The sequence below is a fragment of the Pseudonaja textilis genome, chromosome 10 (assembly GCF_049901715.1).
Source record: "Pseudonaja textilis isolate UNSWEBS1 chromosome 10, rPseTex1.2, whole genome shotgun sequence".
Taxonomy (NCBI): domain Eukaryota; kingdom Metazoa; phylum Chordata; class Lepidosauria; order Squamata; family Elapidae; genus Pseudonaja; species Pseudonaja textilis.
This window is the reverse complement of record NC_141999.1, coordinates 881,338-908,580: the sequence shown is the minus strand read 5'-3', so window position 1 is coordinate 908,580 and position 27,243 is coordinate 881,338. Positions and strand designations below refer to the sequence as shown.

Genomic DNA, 27,243 nt, shown 5'->3' with positions numbered 1-27,243 from the left:
CCAAAGAGGGGGAACCCCCACTCTGAGCCCTTGGTTCTGGTCTCAGACTCCGGGGGTTTTCCCCCCTCATGTTCGCTTGGGGCCACGGCCAACCGGTCACTCCTTCTCCTGCACTCTACAGATTAGTTTCCAAGTTCCTTTCATGGGTGTGGAAAGTGGTGCTGCAGAACTGCAGCCATCTTCCCTCCTGGTTAAAGTGGCTACAATTCCTTTCTGGCTGCTCTGCTCGGAACACGCCAGTCTTCATGAGCTCTTCCAAGCCTTGAGGAGAAAACCTGCTCCAGGATGCTGACCGGCAGGGCTGACCAGCTTACTACTAGGCAACGTTTCCACCAGCTCCCCTTGAACAGATGCTCAGTTGTGGCCATTCAAAAATGGTCTTCGTCGCCTACATCTGCTACCTTCCCATTCAGTGGGCAACTGAGAAATGTTAACCCTGGACATTTCCCATTAGCCCATTCCCCCTTTCGACATTGGGAATTAATATGGCCTGTTGCAGCAGTGACTCCCGAGTTTGCAAGCAAAACTAGCCGAGTGAGTTATCTAAGTGTGTGGTCAGCGAGGTGTCTAGGCTCTCCTGCCTCTCCAACATTTAGTTGAGTTTGGGGGAGCAGCCTCAGCCGGTCCAGGCACCTCCCCCATCCTCTGCCTGGGTGCTGGAGCCAGTTTTGCCTTTGCTGCTTTCTCTTCCATGCTTTCTCCATGCAAGCAACTCACAGGCCGGCACAAAGGTCAGCCGGGTTCACGGAACATGCTCAGCCAGCCGCTGGATGCCCTTCCCTGGTTCCTCCTCCTGAGGGCCACTTTTAACTGCAGGGCACTTGAGGCCCTGGCGGCAGGAGGATCCATCCAGGGGGGCTTCCATTTCGCACTGACTTTGATTCAGTGCCATCAAGTCGGGGTCAGTTCTTAGCAACCAGATAGATACAGATTTTCTCCAGGCGGTTCCGTTCCCCAACTTGGTTCCGCAACGGTGCCCTCATTGCCACCATAACTGAGTCCGGCTCTGCTGCGGGCCCTCTTCTTTCCCTCCCCTTTCCCCGCCCTGGAGCTTTCTCCAGAGAGCCGGCTCTTCCCATCCTAGGCCCAAAGGAGAAGGGTGTGAAGCTGGTTGCTTGTGCCTCCAGGGAGGCCTCTGGGCTGGTGGGTTTGATTCGGTCTGTTTTCTTGGCTGTCACACAGAAAGGAACAGAAATCATGTATTTCAATCATTGACCAAACAAAGTTTTCCTCTCACATCAATGTCTGGGGGCAACCATGGATGGGCAAAGCTTGTACATAAGGTAGCAGAGCGGCTACTTGTCAGAGAGGGTTGTGCTGGTTGCCTCATAAGAAATGCAGATCAATACTCTTCCTATCCTTCTCTTTCCAAGTCCATGGAGGGAAGGAAGCAGCGCCTTCCTTGCTGCCCAACTGTAAGGCGTCCCAGGACCTCAGTGGGGAGATCAGGGAGGGATGGATTTCTCCAGCCCAGAAAACTACAAGAGAAAATTGGGAAGCGGCTCAGGCAGGTGCCTCGCTGGTTCTGGCACAATCCCATTTGGAAAAGTCGGTTACCGCAGCCAAGCTCAATACAAATCGATTGGGGGAAGTGGATTTTCTGGTCTGGGCAGCCCATTGAGAGGGACACCCGCAGGCGCCGCTCGGGCCCTGAACCTCCCGGGCGCGTTGGGTTGCCGGCTCCTCACCGCCCTCGCTCAAACGGCCCCCGGGGAGGCGGAGCGGGGTCGGGAGGCGCCGGAGCCACTTCGACGAAGCGCGGGACTTGTCCGCTTGCTCCGCGGACGGAGCCTCGAGGGACGGCGGGACGGACGGCGGGATCCGAGGCATCCCGATTCCGGCAGAGGGCAGCTCCGGGGCTGCGCTCCAGCAGGGCAGAGCAGGGCGAGGGATCCCGGCTGCCTCCGGGGGACGGCAACTCCCCGCCCTTCCCGTTCGCCGGGGCCGTCGGAGCTGAAGCGGCGGGCGGGAGGCTCGTCCCACGTGTGCGGCCGCAGCTGGAGGACGAGGCTGGACGGCGGAGGCCGAGGGGCAGGCGCCGCGACGTGGCAGGGAGAACGCCCGGCTGGGCGGCCTAGCCGCGGCCCCGCCGTCTCTCTCCACTTGCCCGCCGCCGCCGCCCAGCGCATCCCACGAGCCGGGTCGCCTGCCGCCCCCGCCGCCCGCTTCCAGGGCCGGCCCGACGGCTGCGGCGCTCCGACCCACCTGCGCTGCGCGGCCGCCATGCGGCTCTCGTCCGGCCCGGTGGCGGCGGCGGCGGCGCTGCTCCTGATCGCCGCGCTGCTGCCGGCCTCCCATCCCCGCCAGGCCCTCGCCCGCCGCCCGCCGGCCCCGCCACCCGCCGCCCCGCGACGGCTGAGCGGGCGCGAGCTTCAGCACGAGGTGCTGGCGCTCCTGGGCCTCCCGGCGGACCCCGCCGCCCGCCGCCCTCGCCCCGCAAGACGCGCCCGCGCCGTCCCGCCCCGCCGCCCGCCGCCGCGCCGCTCTTCATGCTGGGCCTCTACCGCGCCCTGGCCCGCCAGGACGACGCCGAGGAGGGCCCCGCGCCGAGCCGGACCGCCGACGGCGCGGACACCGTCATGAGCTTCGTCAACCTGGGTGAGTCCCGTCGGGCGAGGCAGGCGCGCGCGGCGGGTTTGGGGGGCCGCGCGGGACGGCCGCCTCTCCTCGGAGGGACGGCCGGTGCTGGAGTGCTTCGGCAGGGGCAGCGGGGGCCAATGCTCCGCGAGGCTTCCTTTCCCGGCAGGGCCTCGTCTGGAGCAGGCAAGGGGTCCGAGGGAAGCTCTCCGGGGCGCGCCGGCCCTTCCGCCCTGCCCAGGAGGAAGCCCGAAAGCCGGGCAGGTGCAGCCTCCGGGGCCCCTGGGGGTCCGCGGTCCCCGCCTCGCAGCCTGCCGGATGGAGGCCCGGGCCGGGTCGCTCCCTGGGAGCTCCGGGCGCAGCCCCTCCGCAGGCGGCGCGGGGGGGTTGTGTTGCGCAGCCCTTCCTGGGTTCCCCACTTGGCGGAAGGGGGGCGGAGGTGGCCAGGCGGGGCCTTTGCTCCGCCGGGGCTAAGAGCCGTACGGACCCCGCGGAAAGGGGGCGGCTGATTCTCCAGTTGGGGGCGGAAAGAAAACCCAGAGGACCGAAGGGAGGATCTCACAAGTGCCCCGCTGCTCACTGCCCGAAAGGCGGCGGCTGTCGCTCGGGGCCTGCGCTGGGTGGCTCTGCGCGGGCTCACTTGGACCGCCGGGCAAAGGCGCCTCTTTCCCACGCCGCCCAATTGACGGCAGCGGCCCTCAGTGGCAACGCCATTTGGGCCCGCTGAGGATCGGGCGCGGCGGGGCCCATCAGCCGCTCTGCCCTCCTTTCCCTTCCGGCGCCTCTGCCCTCCCCCTGGGCGCTGCCTTCCCTCCAAGCGAGGGGAAGGGGGGCTCCTGAGCCCCGCGGGAGGCTGGCTGGCGGGGGTCGCAAGGGGAGGGAGGTGGGTCCCCCCCCCCCAATCCTCAGCAGGTGTAAGCAGCCACCTGAGGTGACTCTGGCCAGCCGCGGAGGCTGCAAGCGGAGCGGGAGCGGAATCTGGTCGAGCCTGTTCCCGCCCTGCCGAACTGCTGACTTACTGAAACTCACCGGGGCAATCCGGGAAGCGCAGCTGCTCCCTTGCCAGCCTCCCGTCTTGCGCTGGCTGCGTTTCCCTGCGGATCCTCTCGGGCAGAGCCCCCCCACCCTCCCGCCATCCCCCCATGAACTGGGTTCAGCCTGGTGGGAAGGTGGGGGCGCAGAGCCAGGGTCTCCGCAGGGCCGGTTGTGTCCCTCCAATGCACAAATGGCAACGGGGTGGGTGGGTGGAAGGTTCCAAAGTGCCACTGAGAAGTTAATAAAGCCCCCCCCTGGCTGGGCTGAGAAGGAGCCTCTTGCAGGGGGTGTGGTGTGGATGTTGGGTGGGGGCAACTCTGACCTGCTGTCTCCAGAAGCAGGACTGGGGAGGGGGCTGCAATGGGCTCTTGCCTGCTACTTCTGCAGAGGATGGAGGGTGGCCCTGCCTGCTAAGGGGGGAGCAGCCCCCTGGCCTGTCCCAGCAGCTGATCTGGCTGGTTTCAGCTTAGGCAGCGCCAGGCTCTGAAGTCGTGGGGTAGCCAGACCTTTCGGGGGTGGGGGAGTTGTGCATTGCCTGGGATTTGGGGAAGGGGAGTCTGGGAACTAGCAAGCCTCTTGCAGAGCCCCGGGGCTTCAGGACTGCTTGGCCCCCAGCCCAAGGGGAGGGCCACAGAGGCCACCACCGGGCACAGGGCCTTTGCCCCCCCCCCCCCGGGGAGAAAGGGCTCACTTGGCGGAGGGTGAAGGCAAAGGACTGGCCCTTGACTGGGGCCACTGGGCCATGCTGGGCATCACTGACTCAGTGGAAATATTGCTGGGAGGGGGGAGGTCCTGAGTGTATCAGATTTTTCATAAATCCAATTTCCTCCCCAACTCAGCATCTGAATGGTAAAAAGTGAACCATCTCTCTCCTTTTATCCAGTCTGTATGTATAAAAGACGTGTCCCAATTCATTTACAGTTAACACTTGATCAATTGTTGATTAAACGATTAATCATTAGAATGGACTGCCTCCATCACCGGAGATGTTTAAGAAAAGACTGGACAGCCATTTGTCTGCAATGGTGTAGGGTCTCCTGCTTGTGCAAAGGGTTGGACTAGAAGACCTCTAAAGCGGGGATCCCCAACCACTACTGGATTGTGGCCCATTTGGAACTGAGCTGCACAAGCAGCGGGCGATTCTGCATGCACGGCTCCACTCCGCCTCTGCCTCCCTCTCTAACTGTGCTGAAACAGGCTAATTCAACTGGCCAGCCACCTCCAGGCCTCTCAGAATTGCTCTGTGGCTCTTAAAAAAAATTTTTCCTCCGGGGGGGAGGGGGCAGGAGGTGCGAAATAAAGCCACCTTCCAACAATAGCAGGAAAAGAACCCGGGTGGGGTTGCTTCCAGATTCACTGCCATCACAAACCGATCTTCTGAAACGAACTTTTTGCTGAAGTCCACCATGCATTGTCCTGTGCTCCAGTGTATAAATTAATTTATTTTAGGATTATTTGTGACTGTTATTTCTTTCATTCATTTATATTTTGCCTCCTCTTAGCAAGAAAGTCTGTTCCTTTTAACAATTTAGAATGTTATATTCCTCATTGGCTTCAATGGAGTGTTAGGGAAGATGTATGTTCTAATATTTCATTAAATTATGAAAGTGACATTTGCAAAAATAAAAATCTTACTAATTTTGCATTAGTTAAAAAATAAGTCTGTCCCCTATTTATGGCATTGCAATGATTTTTTTTTTCTGGAGCAAACCCCAAAAGCAAAACCAACCAACCAACTCCCACCCCAAGTAAATTCTGGCGTATTTCTCTCCATCTGCAACTCTTAGTGTGCACATCAAAGCAACCACAGAGCAGGCTTGCCTGTGGTGACATCCCAAGAGGGAAACATTGTTCTTGCGTCAGAAAAACAACAACATTTTAAACTTAGGATGCCCGTCAGTGGCCTGGATTTTCAATGGACATGGCAGCTGCATGGTGCTGCCCATCTCAGCCACAAGAACTGCAGAAACCCAATGCCAAGAGGAAACTGAGGTTGTCTTCTGGGAGCAGCTTTCTGTCCACGGAAGATATTTTTGGGAAATGAAGAATGTTGGGGAGCCACCCAGTTTAATAGCTTGCTTATGTCCTGGTGAGCTGGGCCTTCCAGGAACAAGTTGGCTTGACTTTTGGCCACCTCACTGTCTTCAGTGGAAGGTCCTCTGAGGAAGGTATTCCTATGTTGCATTTGCCCGCCCAAAAGGTGCTCAGCTGGGGCAGCTGTAACACACACACACACACACACACCTTTTGCAAAACCATTAGATCTCCTGCCTGGCTCAGCTGGGCTGCCCAGTTCCCAAAGGTTGGTGCTCTTGCCCGAGATAGGGAGGTTTTCCTGCCCCCAGCATTCAGCCTTCACTCAGCCAACTCCTGCTCAACGCTTCCCTGCCCCCCCCCACCTCCCCCCCGCCCCCCCGCAGCATATCTCCTTCACACACAGGCCCCTCGGAGCCCCACTGAGATTCATCCGTTCTGACTGCCACATTAAACCAGGTGAGAAAGCAAAAGGTCCATTCGGATCCTCCATTGGTTTTGCCCCCAGTATCCAGCTCGAGGGGGGCTGCATTTGGCCATCCTGAGATTCGATTAGAATAAGGTCTCCTGCCTTGGGCTGGACTGGATGACCCCCCAAGGTCCCTTCTAGCCCTCCTCACTTTCCTTTTAGCCCTCAAGGGGCGTCTCTTTTTTCCTCTGCCATTAAAGAGCCCCTTCCCTTGAAATGAGGGAGGCCTCTGATAGTGTCCCTCCCCTCCTCCTCTTCCTCCTCTCTGCACTTGCTGCAGGCCTTCCTTGGTGGGGGTGGGGGTGGGGGTCAGGTCAGAGAGTCCCTCCCTTCACAGGGCTGCTTGGGAGGCATCTGGCAGCAGAGCAGAGCAGAGCAGAGCAGAGCAGCTCCATTCAGTCACTCAGACTAGAGCTTTGATCTAACAGATCCTGGAGATCTCCTAGTCCATCCCCCTGTTCACGCAGGAGAACCTGTAGCACTCCAGGCAGATGTTTGTCCGGTCTCTTCTTAAAGGCCTCCAGTCATGGAGCGCCCAGGAGGCTTCTGGAGGGACGCTGGTTAATTGTCTTCCCCGCGAGGAAGTTTCTCCTCAATTCCAGGTTGCTTCTGTTCTTGATGAGTTTCCATCCATGGTTTCTTATTTTATTATTTTATTTATCGATTTGTCAATCACTTACAAAATAATAGGTATAAGTATAAACATGAGTAAGAATACAGAAAATAGGTACAATTAAATGGGGCCAATAGGACAGGGACGGTAGGCACGATGGTGCGCTTATGCACGCCCCCTGACAGACCTCTTAGGAATGGGTATTCTCTCCCTGCCTTTCTCTCCTCCCTCCATTCTTTTCTCTCCTTCCTTCCTTCCTTCCTTCCTTCCTTTTCCCTGTTCTCCTTCCTTCCCCCTTCCTTCTTTCCCTCCTTTTATTTATTTATTTGATTTGTCAATTGCTTACCAAATAACAGGTATAAGTATAAACATGAGTAAGAATACAGAAAATAGGTAGGATTAAATGGGGACAATAGGACAGGGACCAGGAGGCACGATGGTGCACTTATGCACGCCCCATTACAGACCTCTTAGGAATGGGGTGAGGTCAATAGTGGATAGTTTGAGGTTAAAGAGTGGGGGTTAGAGGATGTAGTGCATTCCAGGTATTGACCACTCGGTTGCTGAAGTCGTACTTTCTGCAATCAAGTTTGGAGCGGTTAACATTGAGTTTGTATCTGTTGTATGCTCTTGTATTGTTGCGGTTGAAGCTGAAGTAGTCATTGACTCGTAGGACATCGTAGCAGATAAGTTTGTGTACTATGCTTAAGCAGGGGTGGGATTCAATATTTTTAACAACCAGTTCTGTGGACGTGGCTTTGTTGGTGGGCATGGCTTCCTGATCATGTGACTGGGTGGGCATGGCCAATTCAGCGTCACTCACATCAAGGGGTGCTTCTCCTCACCTGGCCTCTCATGACAGTGGGGATGTTGTAATGTTCGTAAGTGTGAAAAATGGTCAAAAGTCACTTTTTTCAGTGCCATTGTAACTTTGATTGGTCACCAGTTTTAGACCAAAACTCAGAAAGGGTATGTAAACTCACGTTTGAATGTCAATCTTTCTAGCTAGCCAAGAAGCCTTGCTGAATGTCACTCATCTTCGTTTCTTGTCATTAAAAACTTCTTTGTGGTAGCTCTGCTCCATTATTCAATTATTTCTTCAAAGTGCTAACTCCAATAGGGGAGTATTTCCTCCCAACAGCAGTGTAAAAAGCTTAAAACAACCATTCCTCTTTAAGGAAGTTACCAGCAAAGAAAAAAAACTCCTTTGGAGGTAAGTCTAGGCACACTGCCAAGAATACAAGAAGGGTGGAAAAAAACAAAAGGAGATTTCTTCCAACAACCAAACTGCTTAGAAAGTTAACAACCGGTTCTAGCGAATAGGTGAGAACCTGTAGAATCCCACCCCTGCGCTTAAGTCCAACCGTAGGTGGTGTAGTTCAAGGTTGTCCAAGCCCCAAATTTCAAGCCTGGTGGTATAGGGTATTCTGCTGCAAGCAGTGGAGTCTAGTACTCTTCACATGGAATACTTCTGGACTCCCCCAATTGTATTAATGTACGGTATACAGTGCGGATTCCAGACTGATTCAAGTATTAGTCTAGCAAAAATGTTGTATGTCCTGCCCTCTACTGCTTTGTAAAGTAAATTGACCCCCTCTTCTTCTTTGTGGCAGCCCCTCAAATACTGGAAGACTGCTATCATGTCACCCCTAGTCCTTCTTTTCTCTAGACTGGACATACCAAATTCCTGTAACTGTTCTTCATATATTTTAATCATCTTAGTTGCTCTTCTTTGCACTGGATGCAGCCTTTATAAAGTGGTACATGATTTTGATTCTATGCCTCTATTTCTAGAACCACGGATTGTAATAGCATTTGTGGTTGCTGTCACACACAGCTGGCTCATGTTTAAGTGACCATCCATAGAAGTCCAAGATCCTCTCACAGTTATTGTTTTTGAGACAGGTTTCACCTAATGTATACTTGCACCTTTGGTTTTTTGTTGGATAGAGCCCATTGTTCAAGTCTGTCAAGATCTTTTTGGATTCTGGGGTTGTCTTCTGGGGTATTGGCTATTCCTACCAGCTTAGTGTCATCTGCAAATTTGATGAGTTCCCCCTTCTATTCTCTCATCTAAGTCATTTATGAAGATATTGAGGAGTCCTGGGTCTAAGATGGAAACTTGTGTTACCCCACTGCTGACTTCCCTCCAGGTAGATGTAATGTCATTAAGGATCACTTGTTGAGTATGGTTTGTCAGCCCATTACAAATCCATCTCGTGGTAATGCTCTCTATCCCACATTTCTCTAGTTTACCAAGAAGTAGGTTGTGGTGTACTTGTCAAATGCTTTGCTGAAGTCTAAATATACGATGTCCACAGCATTTCGCTGGTCTGTTAATTTAGTCACTTTGTCAAAGTATGAAATAAGATTGGTTTGGCATGATCTGTTTTTTTAAAAAAATACCCTGCTGGTTACTAGTTATAACTCTATTTGTTTCTAGATGTTCATAGATTTGTTTTTTTATTATTTTTTCCTAGGTATTGATGTTAGGCTGATTGGTCTGTAGTTTCCTGGGTCAGGTTTTTTTCCCTTTTTGAAGATGGGAACCCTATCACCTCTTTTTCAATCATCAGATTATTCCCCAATGTTCCAGGATTTTTGTACGATGTGATACAATGGTTCTCAGATAACATCTGACAGCTCCTTCAGAACTCTGGGATGTAATCCATCAGGTCGCAGAGATTTATAGTCATCGAAGTCAGAAGTCAGTTCTCTTACCACTTTCTTGCTTATTTTAATTTTTATTTCTAATCTGTCTTTTACATTTTCGGTAGGTTGGGCTATAGGGTTTTTTTTGTGCGCGTGAAGATGATGCAAAAAATGAATTGCCTTCTTCTCTCTTTAGTGGACCGACTGTTTCCTTGACTTTTTCCTTGTTATTTATATGTTGAAAAAAACTGCTTTTATTATCTTTGACTTTTGTTCTGAAGCCCTTTCAGAGGTGGGGGTCTTCTGTCCCCCCCCCACTTGCTCTCATTCATCAGGGGGGGAGCAGCAATCCAAAGTTACCTGCTGCTGGATGAGATGGCCGCGGGGGGTGGGGTGGGGGGGGCACCACCTTTCTGTCCTTAAGGTTTACTTCTAGGAGGGAGAAGCAAGGACAGTTGTGGGGGGAGGGGAGATCTTGCAGACTTAAGGCCTCCCAGACACCGCACCCCCTTCCAGGCCAAGGTTGTGTTAGAATCCGTCCTGTCTTCGTTTCTGCAAGATAGAATTCCTTCCGCACCTCATTCCAATTATTTTAAGGCTCCCAATTCTTTATGCAGTTCAGCTTACCAGCATTTCCTTTTAATTTAGCATCTCAAAAAGGCACATGGCGCTCTCCAGGGCAGCTGGGACTAGTCTAATTGCAGTAGAGGTGTAATTTACAGAATAAAACAACATACACACACACACACATATGGGGGGGGGCATATGGCTAAAAATATAATGAAACTGGCAGAGACATAAAATGCATTTTGAGTGGATCAGCAGAGATTGTTTTCGGTACATACTTTAGAAAGCTTATAGAGAAGTAGAACAAGCAAAAGCAAAGCTTGAGGCTGTTAGTCACTAGCACAATGATGAGCCTGTATGCTAAGTATGCACACCGATCATAAGATTCCTGGATCCACTTGGTGCTTTGGGAAGCAGTCGAGTTTGGCTTCTTTTAAAATCTATTTACTCTGCTATTTCTGGGGCCACCACTGACCTGGGTCTCTGGACGGTGTGCATGGATTAAAACAAAAGCCGATACATTAACGGCCCCAGTAAAAGGGGGCCCTTCCTGGAGGAAACCACGGCGGCGGCGTGAATTTGCTGGCAAGCTGCCAACGAAGGGAAGCATGATTTCTTGGCAATAAGAAAGCAAAATAAAAGGGGCTGTGCAGCCCATAGGACAGACTTAATGCAGCTCAATCAGACTTTCAGAAGCCTGCTTGATCCTCCTGCACCTACCCTCCCTCTCCGCTCTGAAGATGAGAAAAGCTTTGAAGGCACCTTTGCCTCTGCTGACCTTTCCCTTTTCTATCGGATTTGGAGTTGAACGGCTCAAGCAAAGTCCAGACGGCTTAAGAAAGCAGCCCCTCCCTTCCAGGAGCATCTTTGCTCCTTGCAACCTGGGCCATCAAGTGCCCTCCCCCCGCTCGACCCCATCCCTTCCCCCCCCACCGCCAATGGATGACTCCAAATAAACTCCTTTCTGCGTTACAGGTGAGAGAGGCTTTGCCCAAATTAGCCCAGGTTAAGCTTTAACAGAGGAGTTGTGGAGCACTTTTGCAGGATTACCTCTGCCATCAGTTCACCTTCAGCCTCCTCACTTTTTATTTATTTTATTTTATTTATTCATCCAATTTCTATAGCTGCTGGACTCAATCAAGTGACTCTAGGTGGCTTACAAGTCTAAAAGATTTTTATTTTATTTTTTAATTAAATCTTGGCAGGGAGGGGCTGATTTCCACAAGCTGCGCCAGAACTGGGTTTTCTACTTCAAGGTTTGGGCACAAAATTGGGCAGAAGGTGAATGCGTTTGACCCAAGGAGGAGCAAAGAGGCGCTTTGGCCACGTGCTGGATCCAAGTGGCCTTTTTAAAGATCAGGGAAATGCACAAGAATTAAACAAAGGACCATTAGAAGCCCCAATGAAAGAGAGCCCTTCCAAGAGAAAAACACGGGATGAATTTGCTGGGCTTCAGGTATCACCAAATTTTACAGAAGGTGGAATGGATGGTGCTATTGTCCTCCAGGAACAGCGCATGGCTTTTACTTTTGCAGCAATAATTGGCTTAGTTAGGTGTATTTTAATCTGAAAGTTTAATTGGCTCGTAATTATACCAGTTATTGTAGAATCCATGTAAACTCCCTAGAGTAACGGAGTTCCAGCCCATTTGTTCTCTGGCTTTCTCCTTCGCCTTTCCCAAATGTGTAAACAGGGCATGAATGAGAGGCCTGTCTTAGGAACAGCCCTGTGTTTTCCAGAGGGAAAGCATTAATTCCAAGAGTTTGGATTTAAATTTCATCTGAAAAACAAACATTGACCCTTTCATCCTCATCCAGGAAAGGACCCTTGAGCCAGCCTTTGCTTTCCTTAAAAGTTCTAATTAGATTTATCTTTTTAAGCATTCAGAAACACTTTGTGCATCATGAAGGCATTTAACAAATGTTTATTTTTTCAGAACACCATAGAAAACTCTGCCTGGAGCAGAGGGTGTAAGTCACGGTGCCAAAAGGGATCATATCTCTTAAATATAAACTATGAAAGATTCCTTTCTTGGACGCTCCTGGCTCCCGAGGGTGCCCTACTCCATGTTGAACCAAGGGGGGGGCTCTCAAGTAGAAAGTGGGGGTGCCCACTTCCACCCCGGCCCCAGTGCAGCTGGTCTGCTGGCCGCCTGAGGGAAGAGTTGAGGGCCCAGCAGATCCCACTTCCTTGAAGGCTGCCTAGAAAGGATTCCTTAGGATTTATCGAGCCAGTGAGTTTCCATTCTCCTTCCAAAGAGTTTTGGTATCCCAAAGCAGCTCTTCCCCTTGAATGGAGAGTTTGGCCTCTGCTCAGCATGGAAGGCCCCAAAGTGAGGCAGCAAAAGGAATGGGGTGTGTGTGTGTGTGAGAGAGAGAGAGAGAAAAAGAGAGAGATCTTTAAGGTCCAGAGAAAATGATGACCACCAACAAGGAGTGAAACTCTCCAGGCCCAGCTCATCTTTCCTTTCTGGAAGGAATGAGGCCAGCGGTGTGAGGCCTTCTCAGGAGGAGACCCCAGCCTGTCCCAGTTGCAGCTCCATCATGTTCTGACACTCCTCATTGTCCTCCTCAGCTACACAATGTTGTCCTTCTTGCCTCTCTAGCCTTAATCGAGGCAGCCTTAAATGGTCATTCTGTGAACTGCAGTAAAATAGTTGTTTCCCCCTTAAAGCAAACCTCCTGTATAAAATCTACCATGGTGTCAGACCTGCCCCAGTCCGATCCCTTAGAGGAGAAAGGCCTCCGACTCCGTTTGGTTAAACCAAAGGGTCCTTTCAAGAAGGGGGTTGGTTGCAGTAAAGTCAAGTCAGCTCTGAAATCGCCACACTTGCCGGATACAAAAATAAGGGGTAGGCTCGCCCCCAGCCCAACCTTCCTCCTCCTCCCGCGACCAAACCGTTTCCAGCCAGCCGGAGGGGAGGTCGAAGGACCTGGGTTTGGGGAGGACCGGATCCCCTGCTCTGGTCCCAGCCCTTCTCTGCCTATTCCACCAGCCCTTCCTGTCTTTCTTACTTCCTTACTTCTTGACTTCACAGGCTGCCCATTGCACGATCCAAAGCCACTCCGGGTGGCTGCCTTCCCCCAGGACCTGTTTTGGGGAGTGTTTCCTGCCAGGGGGGAGGAGCCAAACTGCACCCCCCTCCATCATGGCGCCAAGGGAATGTCGCTTATCCAACAACCCTGAAACACAACCGTCCCCTAAGTCCTAACCTAGCCTGGTCCTCTCCAGGAGCCAAGCAAGCGCCTGCCCACTTTAAGGACCAATCTGGAGGTTCTTCCCACTTGGGGAGGGTATTTCCACCTTGTCCTGGAGAAACGTGTACAGAGACGGATTAGGATCTCTCTCTGATCAATTAGGGCAGACCATTCCATAGAAAAGTGCCTCCTGCTCCTTTCATTACCAAATGCCTCCAAGCCTCCCCATTAGAGTCCCAGGATGACCCCAAACGCAGGGGGCAGAAGGAGAGGAGCAGGTAAATGAGAGCTGCAAATGAGCTTCCTGGACACCCCACCACCCCCAGTGGAGAAGACGCCCTTCCTCCTCGGGTCCCCTCGTCACTTCTGTCCTGCAGCCGGTCTGTGCCGTTCTCCCATTTGGAGCAGTGGTGCACCGGAGCGTCTTCGAAGTACCTGCCCTGAAACAATGGGTGGAGCCAGAGGGCGGGAAACCAGCCACCTGTCTCTGCCCCGAACGTGGGTTGGGGCTGTGGAGCAAGCAAGTTCTGGCTTGTGCGAATTCTTTGGAATTGATATTCTTTGGAAGAGAGTCCACCACAAGCCCCCTCCCCTCCCGCTTGCTTTGTGGATCAACCAAGCAACCACTGGACAACTGCGCTTGTGGAGCAGAAAGTTCTCCCCTGATTTTGTTCTACCGGTTTTTAATTCAGTTTAGTTTAAAAGGATTTGGTTCTGGTGTTTTAGCCAAAAGAAAAGGGAATTTGGATAAATGATCCTGGATGGAGCGAGGCCTGTGGGGACTTCCTGCCTCTCCTAATGCAATCGCTCTCACCCTAACATCTTCTGGGGTGTTGGCTGTCCTACCAGCTTACTGTCACCTGCAAGTTTGACGAGTTCCCCCTCTGTTCCCTCATCTAGATCATTTATGAAGATGTTGAAGGATATTGAGCCTAAAACACAACCTTGGGGTATCCCTCTGGGTGTGGTTTGTCAGCCAGTTACGAATCCATCTGGTATGATGCTGTCTGTCCCAAATGTTTCTAAATTACTACGAAGATATTGTGGTCTTCTTTCTCAAAGGCCTTGCTGAGGTCCAAGTATACTATGTCAGGTGTGTCCCATTTTGTCCCAGATTCCATTGGTGAAGTTCAAAAGTTCTTACTAAGTTCAAGCGGTTACAGCAGAAGCAAAGCTGGGCCTGAATATTCCCACACACGCCTGCGGTTTTCCCATCTCTCAGTTCATCAGTGTCCAACACTATTGGTTTTTGGTGTTTTGAGGATCGGTCCTTTGGTGGAGCTTCACGTTCCGTTCTCAAGGCTCCATCCTTGAGCAGCTGGTTCTTTCTGGATTGACACCTCTGCTCCCTGTCACCCTGTCATCCACCCTTCTTCCTCCCCACGCTCATTCCCTTCTCCCATCCCCTCTGCTGCATTTTATGGCAGAATGCCAGCGAAATAAGCTATGCTGAAGATGGCAGATCTGACATTGTGTCTACAGCATTTTGCTAGTTCACTAATTTAATCACTTTGTCAGAGAATTAAAAAGGATTTCTTTGGCATGATCTGTTTTTGATGAACCTGTTTTTGTTGGCTTCTGGTTATAACTTTGCTTGCTTCTAGGTGTTCACAGATCTCTTACTTGATTATCTTTTACAAGATCTTCCCAGGTATTGATGATGATGATTGGTCTGTAGTTTCCTGGATCCATTCTCCCCCCCCACACACCTTTTTTTTTGAAGTTTATCAGCTTGACTGACATGCTGGCTGGGCATGCTTTTTGGGGAATTCTGGGACTTGAAGTCCACCCATGTTAAAGTAGCCAAGGTTGAGAAACACTGTTGTAAATCCTCCTTTTCAGATGGCGCTTTTCTTCTAGGGTCCAGCCAGAAGCGTTTGCTGGGGGGGGGGGGCACCACATTTTGGATGCAGTCCCTGAATTGAGGTCAGATCCCCCCCTCCCCAGGGGTGGGGGTGGGGTTGCACTGGTGGTTTTCCAGGAGAAGCCATTGCCTCCCTGTGGTTTTTTTCTTCCCACAAAGACACCTTGACATGCTGGAATAAGAATACATTTCAATCTGGGATATGGGGTCTTCTTGCAGGATTTCATTTGAATTAAAAATAAATAGGTAGAAATCCATTTACTTGCTTTTTCTTGTATGTAGTTATGTTAGCTGCTGACCACTAGGAGGCACTATACTAGGAGGCTTTCTCCTTGTATGGGGCTCATCACTGTACCTCTCCATCTTACACCGAATCGGAGCTGGACCCTGTAGCAGAAGTTGAAGCTCTCTTGCTGTCAGTAGGCTGAGGGGGCTCTGGATGGCACACCGTCCTTTGAGTTGCTGCTATTAATTTACACTCTTAGACTCAGGAGCCCATTGTTAGTTACTTTGTTCGGGCCTCATATTAGAGCCTCCTTCCCCCCACACCTTTCTTATCAATTGTTATATTTGCTCACAACCACAAGGAGGCTCTATGTGGCCACTTTTGTCCTTAACTGGGACTTTACAGGCACTGTAGCTTCCATCGCTTGGTGTCCAGTCTTGGCAATTTCGAGATTCCCACGATCCCCACAATTAGGAGTCCTGGCTGGGGATGTGCATAAATCTTAAAGTTGCCAAGGTTAGATGCCTCATCTTAGTTCTTATATGTGCATTTTCCTCACCTGAAATTCTCTCTGTATCAGGCCTGTCCCAGCTTGGGCAGAGACTCTCCGCTCCATTTGTAGCAAAAAGTATTACTAAAACCAAGTGGTTACAGCATAAGCAAAGGCAGATCTGAATATTCCCACATAACCTTCGTGCTTTTCCCTCCTCCCAGGCTCTCCCCCCTTGGTCGTTTTGTAACTGTACAATGGTATAGTCTGTGCTGTCCAGACAGTTTAGAGTTAATGGGATTTGGGATCGTTCGTTAGGAATTGTGAGCTGTCCCCTTAAGGGAGTGCATCATGGTAAATGTAGTTAAGGTATCCTGGGAAATGTAGTTCATGTCATGTGGCCACATCTGTAATCCTGATTGGTCACATAATTGACCCTTGTTGGGTTGGGGGAGTCTCCCTCACTCTTGCCTGAAGCCATTACCATGCGGCTGCTTCAGTCATCGTGGGGTTGAGACCTTATTATCTTCCTGCTATTCTGCCTGTCCTGTACAAATACTGTACAAAGGCAGATAGATAAACTCCACAAAGCATCCATACAAAGTCTTTTTATTGGTTCATCAGGCATCCTGTCAACTCACATTTAGGTTACCAGGCCACAGTGTGCAACACCCCCAGGGCCATGGACTCAGAGCGGTTAGTCCTCCCAATGAAAAAAGATACAACAGCAACTATATACCGTCCACTGCAAGGAGAAAACCCTTCATGGTTGTCCATAAAACTGAGATCGACTCCTCATCCATAAACAGTTCGGGAGGGAACGCATCAGATACAACCCAATTTATATCTCCGATTTCAAAGAGAAGCCAGTTTTGTCCTTTGCACCACACTCGACATTCGCTGAACAGGTGCCAGGGGTTTGCGGCGAAATCCCTGTCCAAAAGGAAAGAGTTGAAAAAAGAGCTCCAATCCTGCAACAAGTGTTGCGAATCCAAACACTCGCCCAAATACTGCACAGCCAAAGTGCAATGTCATATCTGCAAAAGTGACACGCATCCAACCGTGCTTCATCCTGACGCCGATTCACCACTGCAGACATCTCATCGCCCCCCTTTCAACAAGGAGCCTCAACGTGCTGCAGAAGCACACCCAGAGCCAGTGGTGTCAATTGCATAGTGTTGTGCAATGGCACACCAGCCCCTCGCTCGTGTCGTCAGATCTGCTTAGCCAAAGTCTACCCAGATGGACGCCTAGAAGAAGCAGTAAAGATGTATGTAATACGGGATCCGCAGAGCGAGCGATCGCTCGCCAGGTCCGCATTCTTCGACCTCTTTGATGTTCAGAAGGAAGAAGTGCACTTCACGATATCAACGTGCACCGCACCCAGATGCACGGCAAGGAGGGAAGCTACTGGACTCTGTATGGAGTCATTAGATGGAAGTTCCCAGTTCCTACTGCCACCCTTGATGGAATGGAACGGGATACCAGATGACCGCAGCCGCATTGCAACACCAGAGGTAGCTAGCAACATACCTCACCTGAAGCGTATGGCTCATCTATTTCCCGCCCTAGATCCTGAAGCCAAGATTTTGCTCTTGCTGGGATTCAATGCCCCTGATGCCTTAGCGCACACTGAAGTAGTCAGAGGCCCGAGATACTCACCCTTTGCCATCAAGACAGACCTGGGTTGGGGAATCTCAGGACTTGTCAGTCCTAAAAGGCCACTGCCAACCAGTACATTTTTGCTAGGACACCCTCAACGGCCGCCAGCAACCACCAGACGTTCACTAAGATGCTCTACACAGGCATATGCCTCTGCAACACCCTTTTCAACACCTTCCTGACACCCTTCAACACCGTGGAAGAAAGAGAACCGCTCCAACCCTAAAAGGCCACCAGAAGCGACCACCAGACTTTCACCATTGGCACTAAGAGTACCTGTCCACCCTAAAAGGCCGCCAGAGATGACCAGCAGACTTGCACCAAGAAGCTGTACACTAGACCGGTCACCGACCTTGTATTGCTGCGGAGAAAGGCTGAACTTGAAGATTGAACCTCAAGCTTTGCATGCTTTGCTTTGTTTGATGCTTAATTGCTATTTACTGTTTCTCTTAGTTATATAGCTGACTGTTTATCTTAGTTATATAGTTATCTGCTATTCAGTTATTATTACTCTTTACTGTCTATCTTAGTTAATTGATCTTCACTTAGTTAGTGGAATTTACAATTCCAGGCGGGGAATGTGCTGTCCAGACAGTTTAGAGTTAATGGGATTTGGGATAGTTAGTTAGGAATTGTGAGCTGTCCCCTTAAGGGTAAATGTAAATGTAGTTAAGGTATCCTGGGAAATGTAGTCCATGTCATGTGGTCACATCCGTAATCCTGATTGGTCACTAAATTGACCCTTGTTGGGTTGGGGGAGTCTCCCTCACTCTTGCCTGAAGCCATTACCATGAGGCTGCTTCAATCATCATGGGGTTGAGACCTTATTATCTTCCTACACCACAATTCAGGTATGCAAAGGATTGGACATTAAGAAGAACCTCGTCATAAATGTGAGTTGACAGGATGCCCGATGAACCAATAAAAAAGACTTTGTATGGATGCTTTGTGGAGTTTATCTCTCTGCCTTTGTACAGTATTTGTACAGGACAGGCAGAATACGGAGATTCTCCGTCCTCCAGGCCAGGGGTCCCCAACCACCGGGCCGCGGACCAGTACCGGTCCGTGGATCATTTGGTACCGGGCCGCAAAGAAAATAAAAATAAAATAAAAATGGCGGCTTTCTTCACCTTCGGTGAATGCTGCTGGGATCAGGGATCAAGGACACAAATGAAAGAAGGGGAGGGAGGAAGCAACCAAAGCCTGTCCCGCTCTCCGGCTCAGCGGCTTCGGTTTCCTCCCGCCTCGTTCCTCTCTCAGTCGCTCTCTCGCTCCTCCACCAGCCCAGGAAGAAACTGCTTCAAAGAAGCCGGCAGGGTGGCTTTTCCTGTCGGCACAGCTCCTCAAAGCGCCCGTTCACCCCCCACCCGCCGCCGCAGTTCAATCCAGTGCTCCGTTCTGCCTGCCTGCCTTCGTTTCTGGTTGTTTCGGAGCAGCTTTGGCTGAGTAAAGAGGCGAATAGTTATTATTCTCAGCCAAAGCTGCTCCGAAACAACCAGAAACGAAGGCAGGCAGGCAGGCAGCACTGGATTGAACCGCGGGCAGCGGGGTGGGGGTGAACGGGCGCTCGGAGGAGCTGGGCCGACAGGAAAAGCCACCCTGCCGGCTTCTTTGAAGCAGTTTCTTCCTGGGCTGGTGGAGGAGCGAGAGAGCGACTGAGAGAGGAACGAGGCAGACACCTGAGGGATAAGGCTGAGGGAGGGAGGGAGGGAGACACCTGAGGGATGAGGCGGAGGGAGGGAGGGAGGGAGACACCTGAGGGATAAGGCTGAGGGAGGGAGGGAGGGAGACACCTGAGGGATGAGGCTGAGGGAGGCAGGGCTGAGAAGGGGGGCTTCTCAGCCATCCTGCAGGGACTTGTCCTGAGCCTCCCTGAACTTGGTGGTTTGCTGGCAGACATTTTATTACCCGACTAGGTAACAACATCAGATGTTATCTAGTCAGGTAATGAAGCGTCTGCAAGCAAACCACCAAACTCGGATTCCTTCCTCTCCTTGAAAAAGTGTCATCTCTTCCCACCCACCCCCCCGCCGCCCGGTCCTTGAAAAAGTGTTTCTGAGTGAAACTGGTCCCTGGTGCAAAAAAGGTTGGGGACTCCTGCTCCAGGCCACAGTTGTCCCAAAGGTGTTTTTTCCCTTGGTTTTTCTTTGAAGAAGTTTCGCTCTCAGCTCTGACTGGATGATGGGGAATGGAAAGATTTATACTCCTTGCAGACAGAATTTGCATTCTTTTAGTGAGTCATTGAGGCCACTTGGAGGACACAGAAAAACCTTCAAGTGACCCCAACGGTGCTTTAAAAGAATGCAAATGACCAGCTGTTCTCCCATTTGTGTCCTTGGATCTGCCAGGTTCTATTCTGGACTGGCCCCTCTGGCTCCTGTCATCCTGTCATTCCCCCCCCCCCCCCATATCCCCTTACTCCTCCCTCCCTCCCTCCCTCCCTCCCTCCTTTTATGGCAGGACGCTGTTTTAAGAGAATCAGAGCTGAAGTGATATGATGGCAGACCTGACAAACTGTAAACTTCTCTGAACAGGAATTTGCTTTTGCTTACTTTGTTCCTGTCACCTGCAAACTGGGAGAGACAATCCAGAAAAATCCACCTATTCGATCAGAACCTGATCTCAGGGTTTTTACAGGTATTATTGTACAGCAGGGGTCCCCAAACTTGGCAACTTTAAGACTTGTGGACTTCAACTCCCAGAATTCTCTAGCCAGCTATGGTTATGAAGTCCACAAGTCTTAAAGTTGCCAAGTTTGGGAACCCCTGCTGTAGATTAGTAGGGAAGAGTGCTCCCTAAAAGAGATTTTACAGTAACCTTATCTCTGCCTTATGGTTGTCTTTCCTGTTCAAATTGTAGGGTTTTTCTTTTTCTTTCAAGTATTTCCCTGTAAATGCAGGTCCAATTTTTTCAGACCAACCGGGTGTTGATCCATTGGTTTCGAGAACCATTTAATTGTCTCCACAGCCTGACATTGTGGGCTGAGAGAGAGGGACTGGCCTAAAGTCCTTCAGCTGGCTTTCATGCCTGTTGCAGGATTAGGATTCACAGCATCCTGGTTTCTAGCCCAGTAACTTCACCATTTTTTCCCACCCAAATTATAATATATAATAGAATCCTAATTTTGGAAACTTTTAATTCAGTAGATTATAATTGCATTTGCCTTTTATGCAACCACATCGCATGCTTTCTCATATTCTATTTGCAATCAACTGCTCTTTTTTTACAAGGTAGATATCATTATTTTAGTTTGTCCAACTAAAATTCGTCCGACCCACTCACTGTACTTTCTCTTAGCCTTCCAAATGTATATATTAGTCTACTGCGTTGCTTTTAATTAACCATTATTATTAGTTGAATTTGGATGTTACTTTTAAAAGTTTGTAAATCTGTACTTTGAGAGTTTATTTGAAGCAGAGAATGTAAATAATGGAGGCCAAATAAACGCCTTTGCTTTTTTGATGTGTGCAACTCTGTTCAGTGGAGCTGGACAGAGGCATTTTCCAGAAGAGGCCTTACTGGAAAGAATTCAGGTTCGACTTAACTCAGATCCCAACAGGGGAGACTGTCATGGCGGCGGAATTCCGAATCTACAAGATGAAAAGTTACACCTGCCATGTTAATCAGACCCTTCACATCAGCATTTACGAGGTCATCCAGGAGCACCCAAACAGGTACAAAGAGACCCAAACTTTTGATTTCAGGCCTTGGTGACGGGGCGGTGGCTCCAGCCCCTGTTTCCCTGGTTAAACATTTCGCTTGCATGCGCACAAAGGAGCCACCAGGGGGAATTCTTCTTCTGGCCAGCCAATGTCAAGGAGACGCTCTGCTTGGTTCCTTTTACTTCTCCTCCTCTCCCAGTGAAGAAGCAGAGCATCCCTTGCTTCCAAGAGGATAAACGTTTGAAAACTTTATCCATCTATTAATAAATATCAGAAAATGCAAAAATTAAAACAGCAAAAGTCAAACATTTGCAATTGAAACTTGGAGATCCATGCCAGGGCTGTTAAGGGGGAGTTAAACAAGGAGAATCCATGCCAGGGTTGTTAAACAAGGAGGATCCATGCCAGGGTTGTTAAGTGAGTCACTGCAGCTATTAAGTGATTCTAACTTCCTGCATGGGCTTTGCTGGTCAGAAGCTGGAAGGGCTGCCAATGGTGTTCACGGGATGCCACAGCTGACAAAAGTACATGCCAGTTGCCAAGCGGCCGAATTTTGATCACGTGGCTATGTGGATGCTGCTGCAGTTGCAAATGTGAGAACTCGTCATGACTCACTTTTTGGGGTCCGCTGTAACTTTGAATGCGTGTTAAAGGAGGGAGGGTGAGTCGAGGACCAATTCTAGGCACTTCCATCTTTCCCCTGTTCAACAAGGGATGAGCGCAGGGCCTTCAGCTGTGTTTGTCCGAAGAGCCACCGCCTGCTGGTTTATTGGTGTCCCTGAAGATTGGTGGGCCATGTAGCAGTCCTGCAGCTGGACCAGCCCTGCCCAGAGCCTCCTTGACTCACTTTCCTTGGTCAGAATTTAGGAATGTGGGAAGGCAAGAATGGTGGTTCTTGTCCCTGGCTTGCCCTGGCGGGATCAACCCAAGAGTGGCTCTCTCAGCCTGGAAGGCGCTGCTGAAAGGCCAGGGATGGGTGGGTGGGATTGGCTTCCTTCCTCTTTTAAACCACACAAGAGCTAAAGCCCGCCGGTGACACCTGCCCACTTGCCCCTTTCATGTGAACCTGAGGGGCTCCGATATGCTTTCTGCTCCTCCAGGGAATCTGAGCTCATGTTCTTAGACCTTCAGGAATTTCTGGCTGGCCTGGACGGATGGCTGACCTTCGATGTCACAGCTGCTAGCAACCACTGGTTGTTGAACCGGAAGTACAATTTGGGGTTGAGGCTTTACGTGGAGACAGAGGATGGTAAGGCTCATGTATTGTTTTGCCCATTCTGGTTTTCCATCCTTCCTGTTTGAAGGAAGGAGACACTCGTGGGGGATTGCAGGTAAGAGGGAGAAGATACCAACTTAGTAAACAGAAACTTTGGTTCATCTAAGTTCAAGAGTCCTCAACCCCTGGTCCGTGGACTGGTACCAGTCTGCGGCCTGTTGGGAACCAGTCCTTGCAAGTGGCAGGTGAGCGGCGAAGTTTCATTTGTGCAAGTGGTGGGCATGCGCGAACCCCTTCCCTCCCTCCCTCCCGTCGCCGCCTCTGCTGCTGCCAGTCCACGGAGCCAGAAAGGTTGGGGACCGTTGATCTAAAAGAATGGACAATAACGTTGATATGTGAAGATATCAAAAGCTGCTGCTTCCTTATCGCTCCGTAATTCCGCTGAGGTTTTCTTCAACCAGCTAGGGATTGAATTAAACAGACATTCTCCAAGGCAGTTAAAACAGTACGGTACTACATCATCCCGTTGCCTACTCCCACTCCGTTCTACAGCGTTTATTCAGAAATAACTGTTATCCTTGCATTAATTAGACCCTTGCAGCATTAATTAGAAGTTTCTATCTCCTGCTCTCCTGCGTTTCTATCTCCTGCGTCAGCATGGGAGAGAAGGATGCTTTCAATCATCTTGTCAGTCTTTAATTTGTAAATATTAGACGCAACTTTATGGAGACTATTTGTCCCTTTTTTTCAACAATGACCGATGGGTTTGTTCATTTGGGCTTTTTGAAGGAGAGAGTGTGGACCCCGGAGATGCTTCCCGTGTCTTTTGTAGGGGATTGGGGGACCCACCCCTTCGCCCCGGACCACGTTCCAATGGGTTCTCCAGCCCTCCCCCCGTGGTGGAGCCTGGGACCCCCCCCTTTTCAGTCCGGGAGAGCTTGAAGGAAGTTGGCCCCGGCCGGGCCTCTTGGGTCGCCCGGACCACGCCGCACCCCTTTTCGGAGAACCAGGTCAGGCTCCCTCGAGCAGCCAAGCAGGCCAAACGACGGCCCAAGAAGACCTACAGCTTCCCACACTCCCACAGGCTCCCAGGACTTTTGGGTAAGAAGCAGAAAGAAGGGAGGACGACTGGTTGACCAAGCTAATCACAGGGTCCGGTCCAAAAAAGTGAAAATGGCGACACCGCAATCAAAGCCCCACCTGTTTTGTGCACAACACCTTTAGAAACGGGGGGGGGGGCTCAATCACACCCCTGGGCTGCCCTCCAGATGTTTCTGCCCTCATTCTGGACACCCTGGATCTGCTCCTGCTCCCCAAGGGGCAGCTCCAGAAGCAGCCGGGACACATCACCACCTCCTTCCCACCGATCAAGTCTGGGTGGAGGTGCAGAAGGAGCCTCTTCCACCTGCAGCTTTGTCGCCCTCCTTGGCTGGGCTGCCTAGTAAAAATTCAACCCCACCCCTTCCGGATTTCAGCAGAATTTGCTTGGTCCTCAAATATACCCGAAACACATGGAAGACACACGTGTTTTGCACCTGTCAACTTCCCCAACCCTGAAGGAAGTTGAGAGCAGCCGTTTACCTGGCATGCAGGTGGGCCAAGCTATGACTGCTAGCAGTTTTCATCTGATGGCCTGCATCAGGCAGCAGTTCTTTGGCTGGTGGGCAAAGGCAAAGACTCCAATTCCCAGAACTGCCGGCCCAGCCCCCCCGCCCCTCTTGGCCCGTCTGAAAGGTTAACGAAGTCCAGTTGCAGAGCCGATCCTCGTATCCGGAGGCAGCTCAGCTGGTGCCTCTTCAAATCTGCTCCCCTTTGGGGAGCTCTGTGGCCCAGGAAGGTTTCCCCAGAGGGCAGCCCTGGAAGGCAGTGCCACGGCCTGGGAGGTCTGCCCCACAGGAAAGCAGCCGTGGGCAGGGATGGAGCCACGCTTGGTGCCAAGCCTTTGCCTGCCTTCATCTCCCAGAGTGGCAGGGGTAGGCTGTGGGGCAGGACAGCTGGAGGTCCAAGCCAGGCACAGGGAGTGGGCTGTGGGACGCGTTCCCCCTCCCAGGACCAAAAGGCTGGCGATCCCACCGTGGAGCGTTGGTTGCGCAGCTCCGTAACGGAAAGACCCTCCTCTTTTTCCTTCCTTAGATGATGTCTATGTCTCTGAGCATAGCCAGGTCTGCAGAAGGCACGAGCTGAACGTCAAGTTTCAAGATTTTGATTGGCTGGTAACCACTTTTAACCCTGTTCTTCTTGAGTCCCCAGAAAATACCAACCGGCAGGCACCTCTGCCCGTCCTGCCCGCCCCCCCCCCGGGGGGGGGCTCTCGTCTGGCTCAAAGAAAGGGAAGGGCCTAAGGCCAGACAGGGCCTGTTTCCCAGTCAAAGAGGAAAGGGCCTCTCGCAACTCTGCTTGCTCTGCTCAGCTTGAGGGTCAACCTTTTGGAAGTGAAAGGAACGTGTTGACCTCTCCCACCCCCCACCCCAGTGTAGAACACAGACTAATAGAGTTGGAAGGGACCTCGGAGGTCTTCTAGTCCAACCGCTGCTCGAGCTGGAGACCCTCCTAGACCATTCCAAACAAATAGCTGTCCAACCTCTTCTTGAAAACCCCTCACAACTTCTTGCTCTGGTATCTCTGGTATCAGACGATTCAGGAAATGGCCACTGCCCTGCCCCCACCCCCCATCAGTTTCCTTTGAGCCGCCGGCAGGAGTGGAGGGACTTAACTTCGTCCTTATCCTCCCCAGGACTGGGTGATCGCCCGCAGAGTTATCCCGCCTTCTACTGCGATGGAGAGTGTGTTTTTCCCCTGAATTCCTCCATGAATGCCACCAACCATGCCATTGTCCAGTCGCTGGTCAGTATCTCCTGTGGGAAGCAGCAGGAAGTCTTCTTAGCAACTGGGGAAGATGGAGAGCAATCTATTGTATTATTTTGTTGCACTATTTTCTGTTGGATTTATCTCTTGCCTCTCCTCTAGGACTTCTAAGGGACAAACAAGGCCCCCCTCCAGTTTTCCCCACAACAACCCTCTTCTGGAATATACTGAGCTGGGAAGGAGCGCCTGGCCCCAAATCCTCCTGGGCAGCTCCAGCGCCTTCTCCCCTCCGCTGCCCCAGCTCTTCCCCGGAGAATTCCAGGGCTGAAAGGAGGAGGGGCGTCTCCGCCCAAGCCCCTCTTGATGGAAGAGCAGCCCTCTTCCCCCTCGCTAAGGTCCCCTTCCAACAGGGGCTGGTCTGGGATCAGGTGGATGCACACAAAGGGCCCGTCTTTTGTCCCCTTTTGGATCCCTTCTCCAATCGTCCCGGGGAATCACATTCCTTCCCCCAGGCCCCGAGGGAAAAAGCTGCCTGGCCAGGGTTGGTCTCGTCTGCATGAGGTTGGGGACGCCTCCGCCTGCTAGGGGCAAAGAGCTCCCCAAAGGACCAAGTCACAGGTCAGAGCTGATCTCCTTCTGCACTTGTGGAGTGTTGGTCAAGAAGGCTGCCACGGCTGAATAACCCCCACTTTTTAAGAGAATTGTGGACGCAACCCATGGCAACAACAACCTTCCATTGCCTCCCTCTCAACAGTAGCTGCCGGAGAGAGGGAAGTTGCAGGTAGCAACCTGGCCTGTTGGTGGCTTGTTTGGCCCAGGGGAGGGGGGTGTATGCACACAGCCTACCCCAGTTTTAGCAAGAACTGTGCCCCCTTGGTGGTCAGCCCAGCGCCAGGGGCAGCGTGGAAGAGGCCCTGCCCCTCCTGCCACAGACGAGACCAGGAAGCCGCTGGGGCTCGAAGGCAGCAGCTCTTCCTCCCCACCAAAGCCTGGGGAATAAATATTTTTGCCAGTGCTGACCAATGGCCGCTCATGGAAACCGCTGCTTTTTCTCCTGGGAACCAGGGTTTCTCTGAAGCATTTCCGCTTCCTTGTGGAGAGCGGCCAGGGGGCAGCGGAGGGGTGGGGGTCGGGGTGGGGGGTCTGGTGGGGGTGGGGGGGTTGGACCTTCTGCTCCAGGCCAGAAGCTCGGCCCTGCAGGAGGCTCTGTGGGAGGCTTTGCCTGCCTGCTCTGGTGACCCTCTTCCTCCCCTCACAGGTCCACCTGATGAAGCCCGAAGCCGTTCCCAGGGCCTGCTGTGCCCCCACCAAGCTCAGCGCCATCTTTGTCCTCTTTTATGACAGCAACAACAACGTGATCCTCAGGAAGAAGCGGAACATGGTGGTGAAGTCCTGCGGCTGCCACTAAGGCTGCGGCCGACCCAGGGCCTTTCTGGGGGAGCAGGGTTGCTGCCTGCTTCCGAAAAGACAGCAGGGAAGGGGCCTCCACTGCCCCCTGGACTGGGACGGAGGAGGCCAGCCAGTCCCACACCTGTGGGCAACCGGGCCCTGTCGCTGCTGCCGGGAGAGGAGGTGCCGCTTAACCAAACAAACAGCCTCCCACCAAGAAACCGCTTTGCCAAGGAAAGGAAGAGAGGAACAGGCTGCAAACATTGCTCGGGCTTGTATTTTGCCTCACCCACCCCTTCCCTGATCCTGCACCACACATCACATTAAGCCAAACACTTCAAATAGACTTGCTGTGTGCAAAGGCAGCTGCAGTCTGTCAAATAGCCCAAATTCTGCAGCAAGCAAGAGCGGTGGCTGCTTGCAGGGATCCCAGATGTGGGCAGCTCTCTGCAGCTGGCAAGCCTTCCTGGTCCCAAGAGCACCATTTCCAGGGCCTGAGCAGAGCCCTAGCCAGGCCCTTCCTTGGCAGCACCTTCCCACCTCTGCTCTGTTCTCCCGTGGCTGCCATCCAGAGGGGGCCCTGTCACTTTGACGTAAACCAGAGACTTTGGCGTAAACCAACATTGGCACCTTGTGGCATTCCCACTTCTCCCAAAGCAGCTGCCCCCAGAGATTCCGCTGTCAATTCTGCCAGGTGAAGGGACTCCCCGTCCCCCGGGCAAGAAGGGGGTTCAGAAGGTAGTCTGCTTTCCAGTTCAGGCCTTGATCAGCTGGGAAGGAGAGAG

The 27,243-nt window shown here is 51.9% G+C and overlaps 1 protein-coding gene across 1 annotated transcript; it reads left to right on the top strand.

Moving 5' to 3' along the window:
- Window positions 1-1,643: 1,643 nt before the first annotated feature.
- Window positions 1,644-26,618, top strand: BMP8A (bone morphogenetic protein 8a). The gene is given in 9 exon segments (XM_087939497.1): window positions 1,644-2,398; window positions 2,401-2,598; window positions 20,868-21,060; window positions 22,149-22,302; window positions 23,209-23,365; window positions 24,398-24,477; window positions 24,999-25,008; window positions 25,011-25,108; window positions 26,328-26,618. Coding segments are annotated over 9 exon segments (1,215 nt in total). The 5' UTR covers window positions 1,644-2,223; the 3' UTR covers window positions 26,478-26,618.
- The last annotated feature ends 625 nt before the right edge of the window (window positions 26,619-27,243 follow it).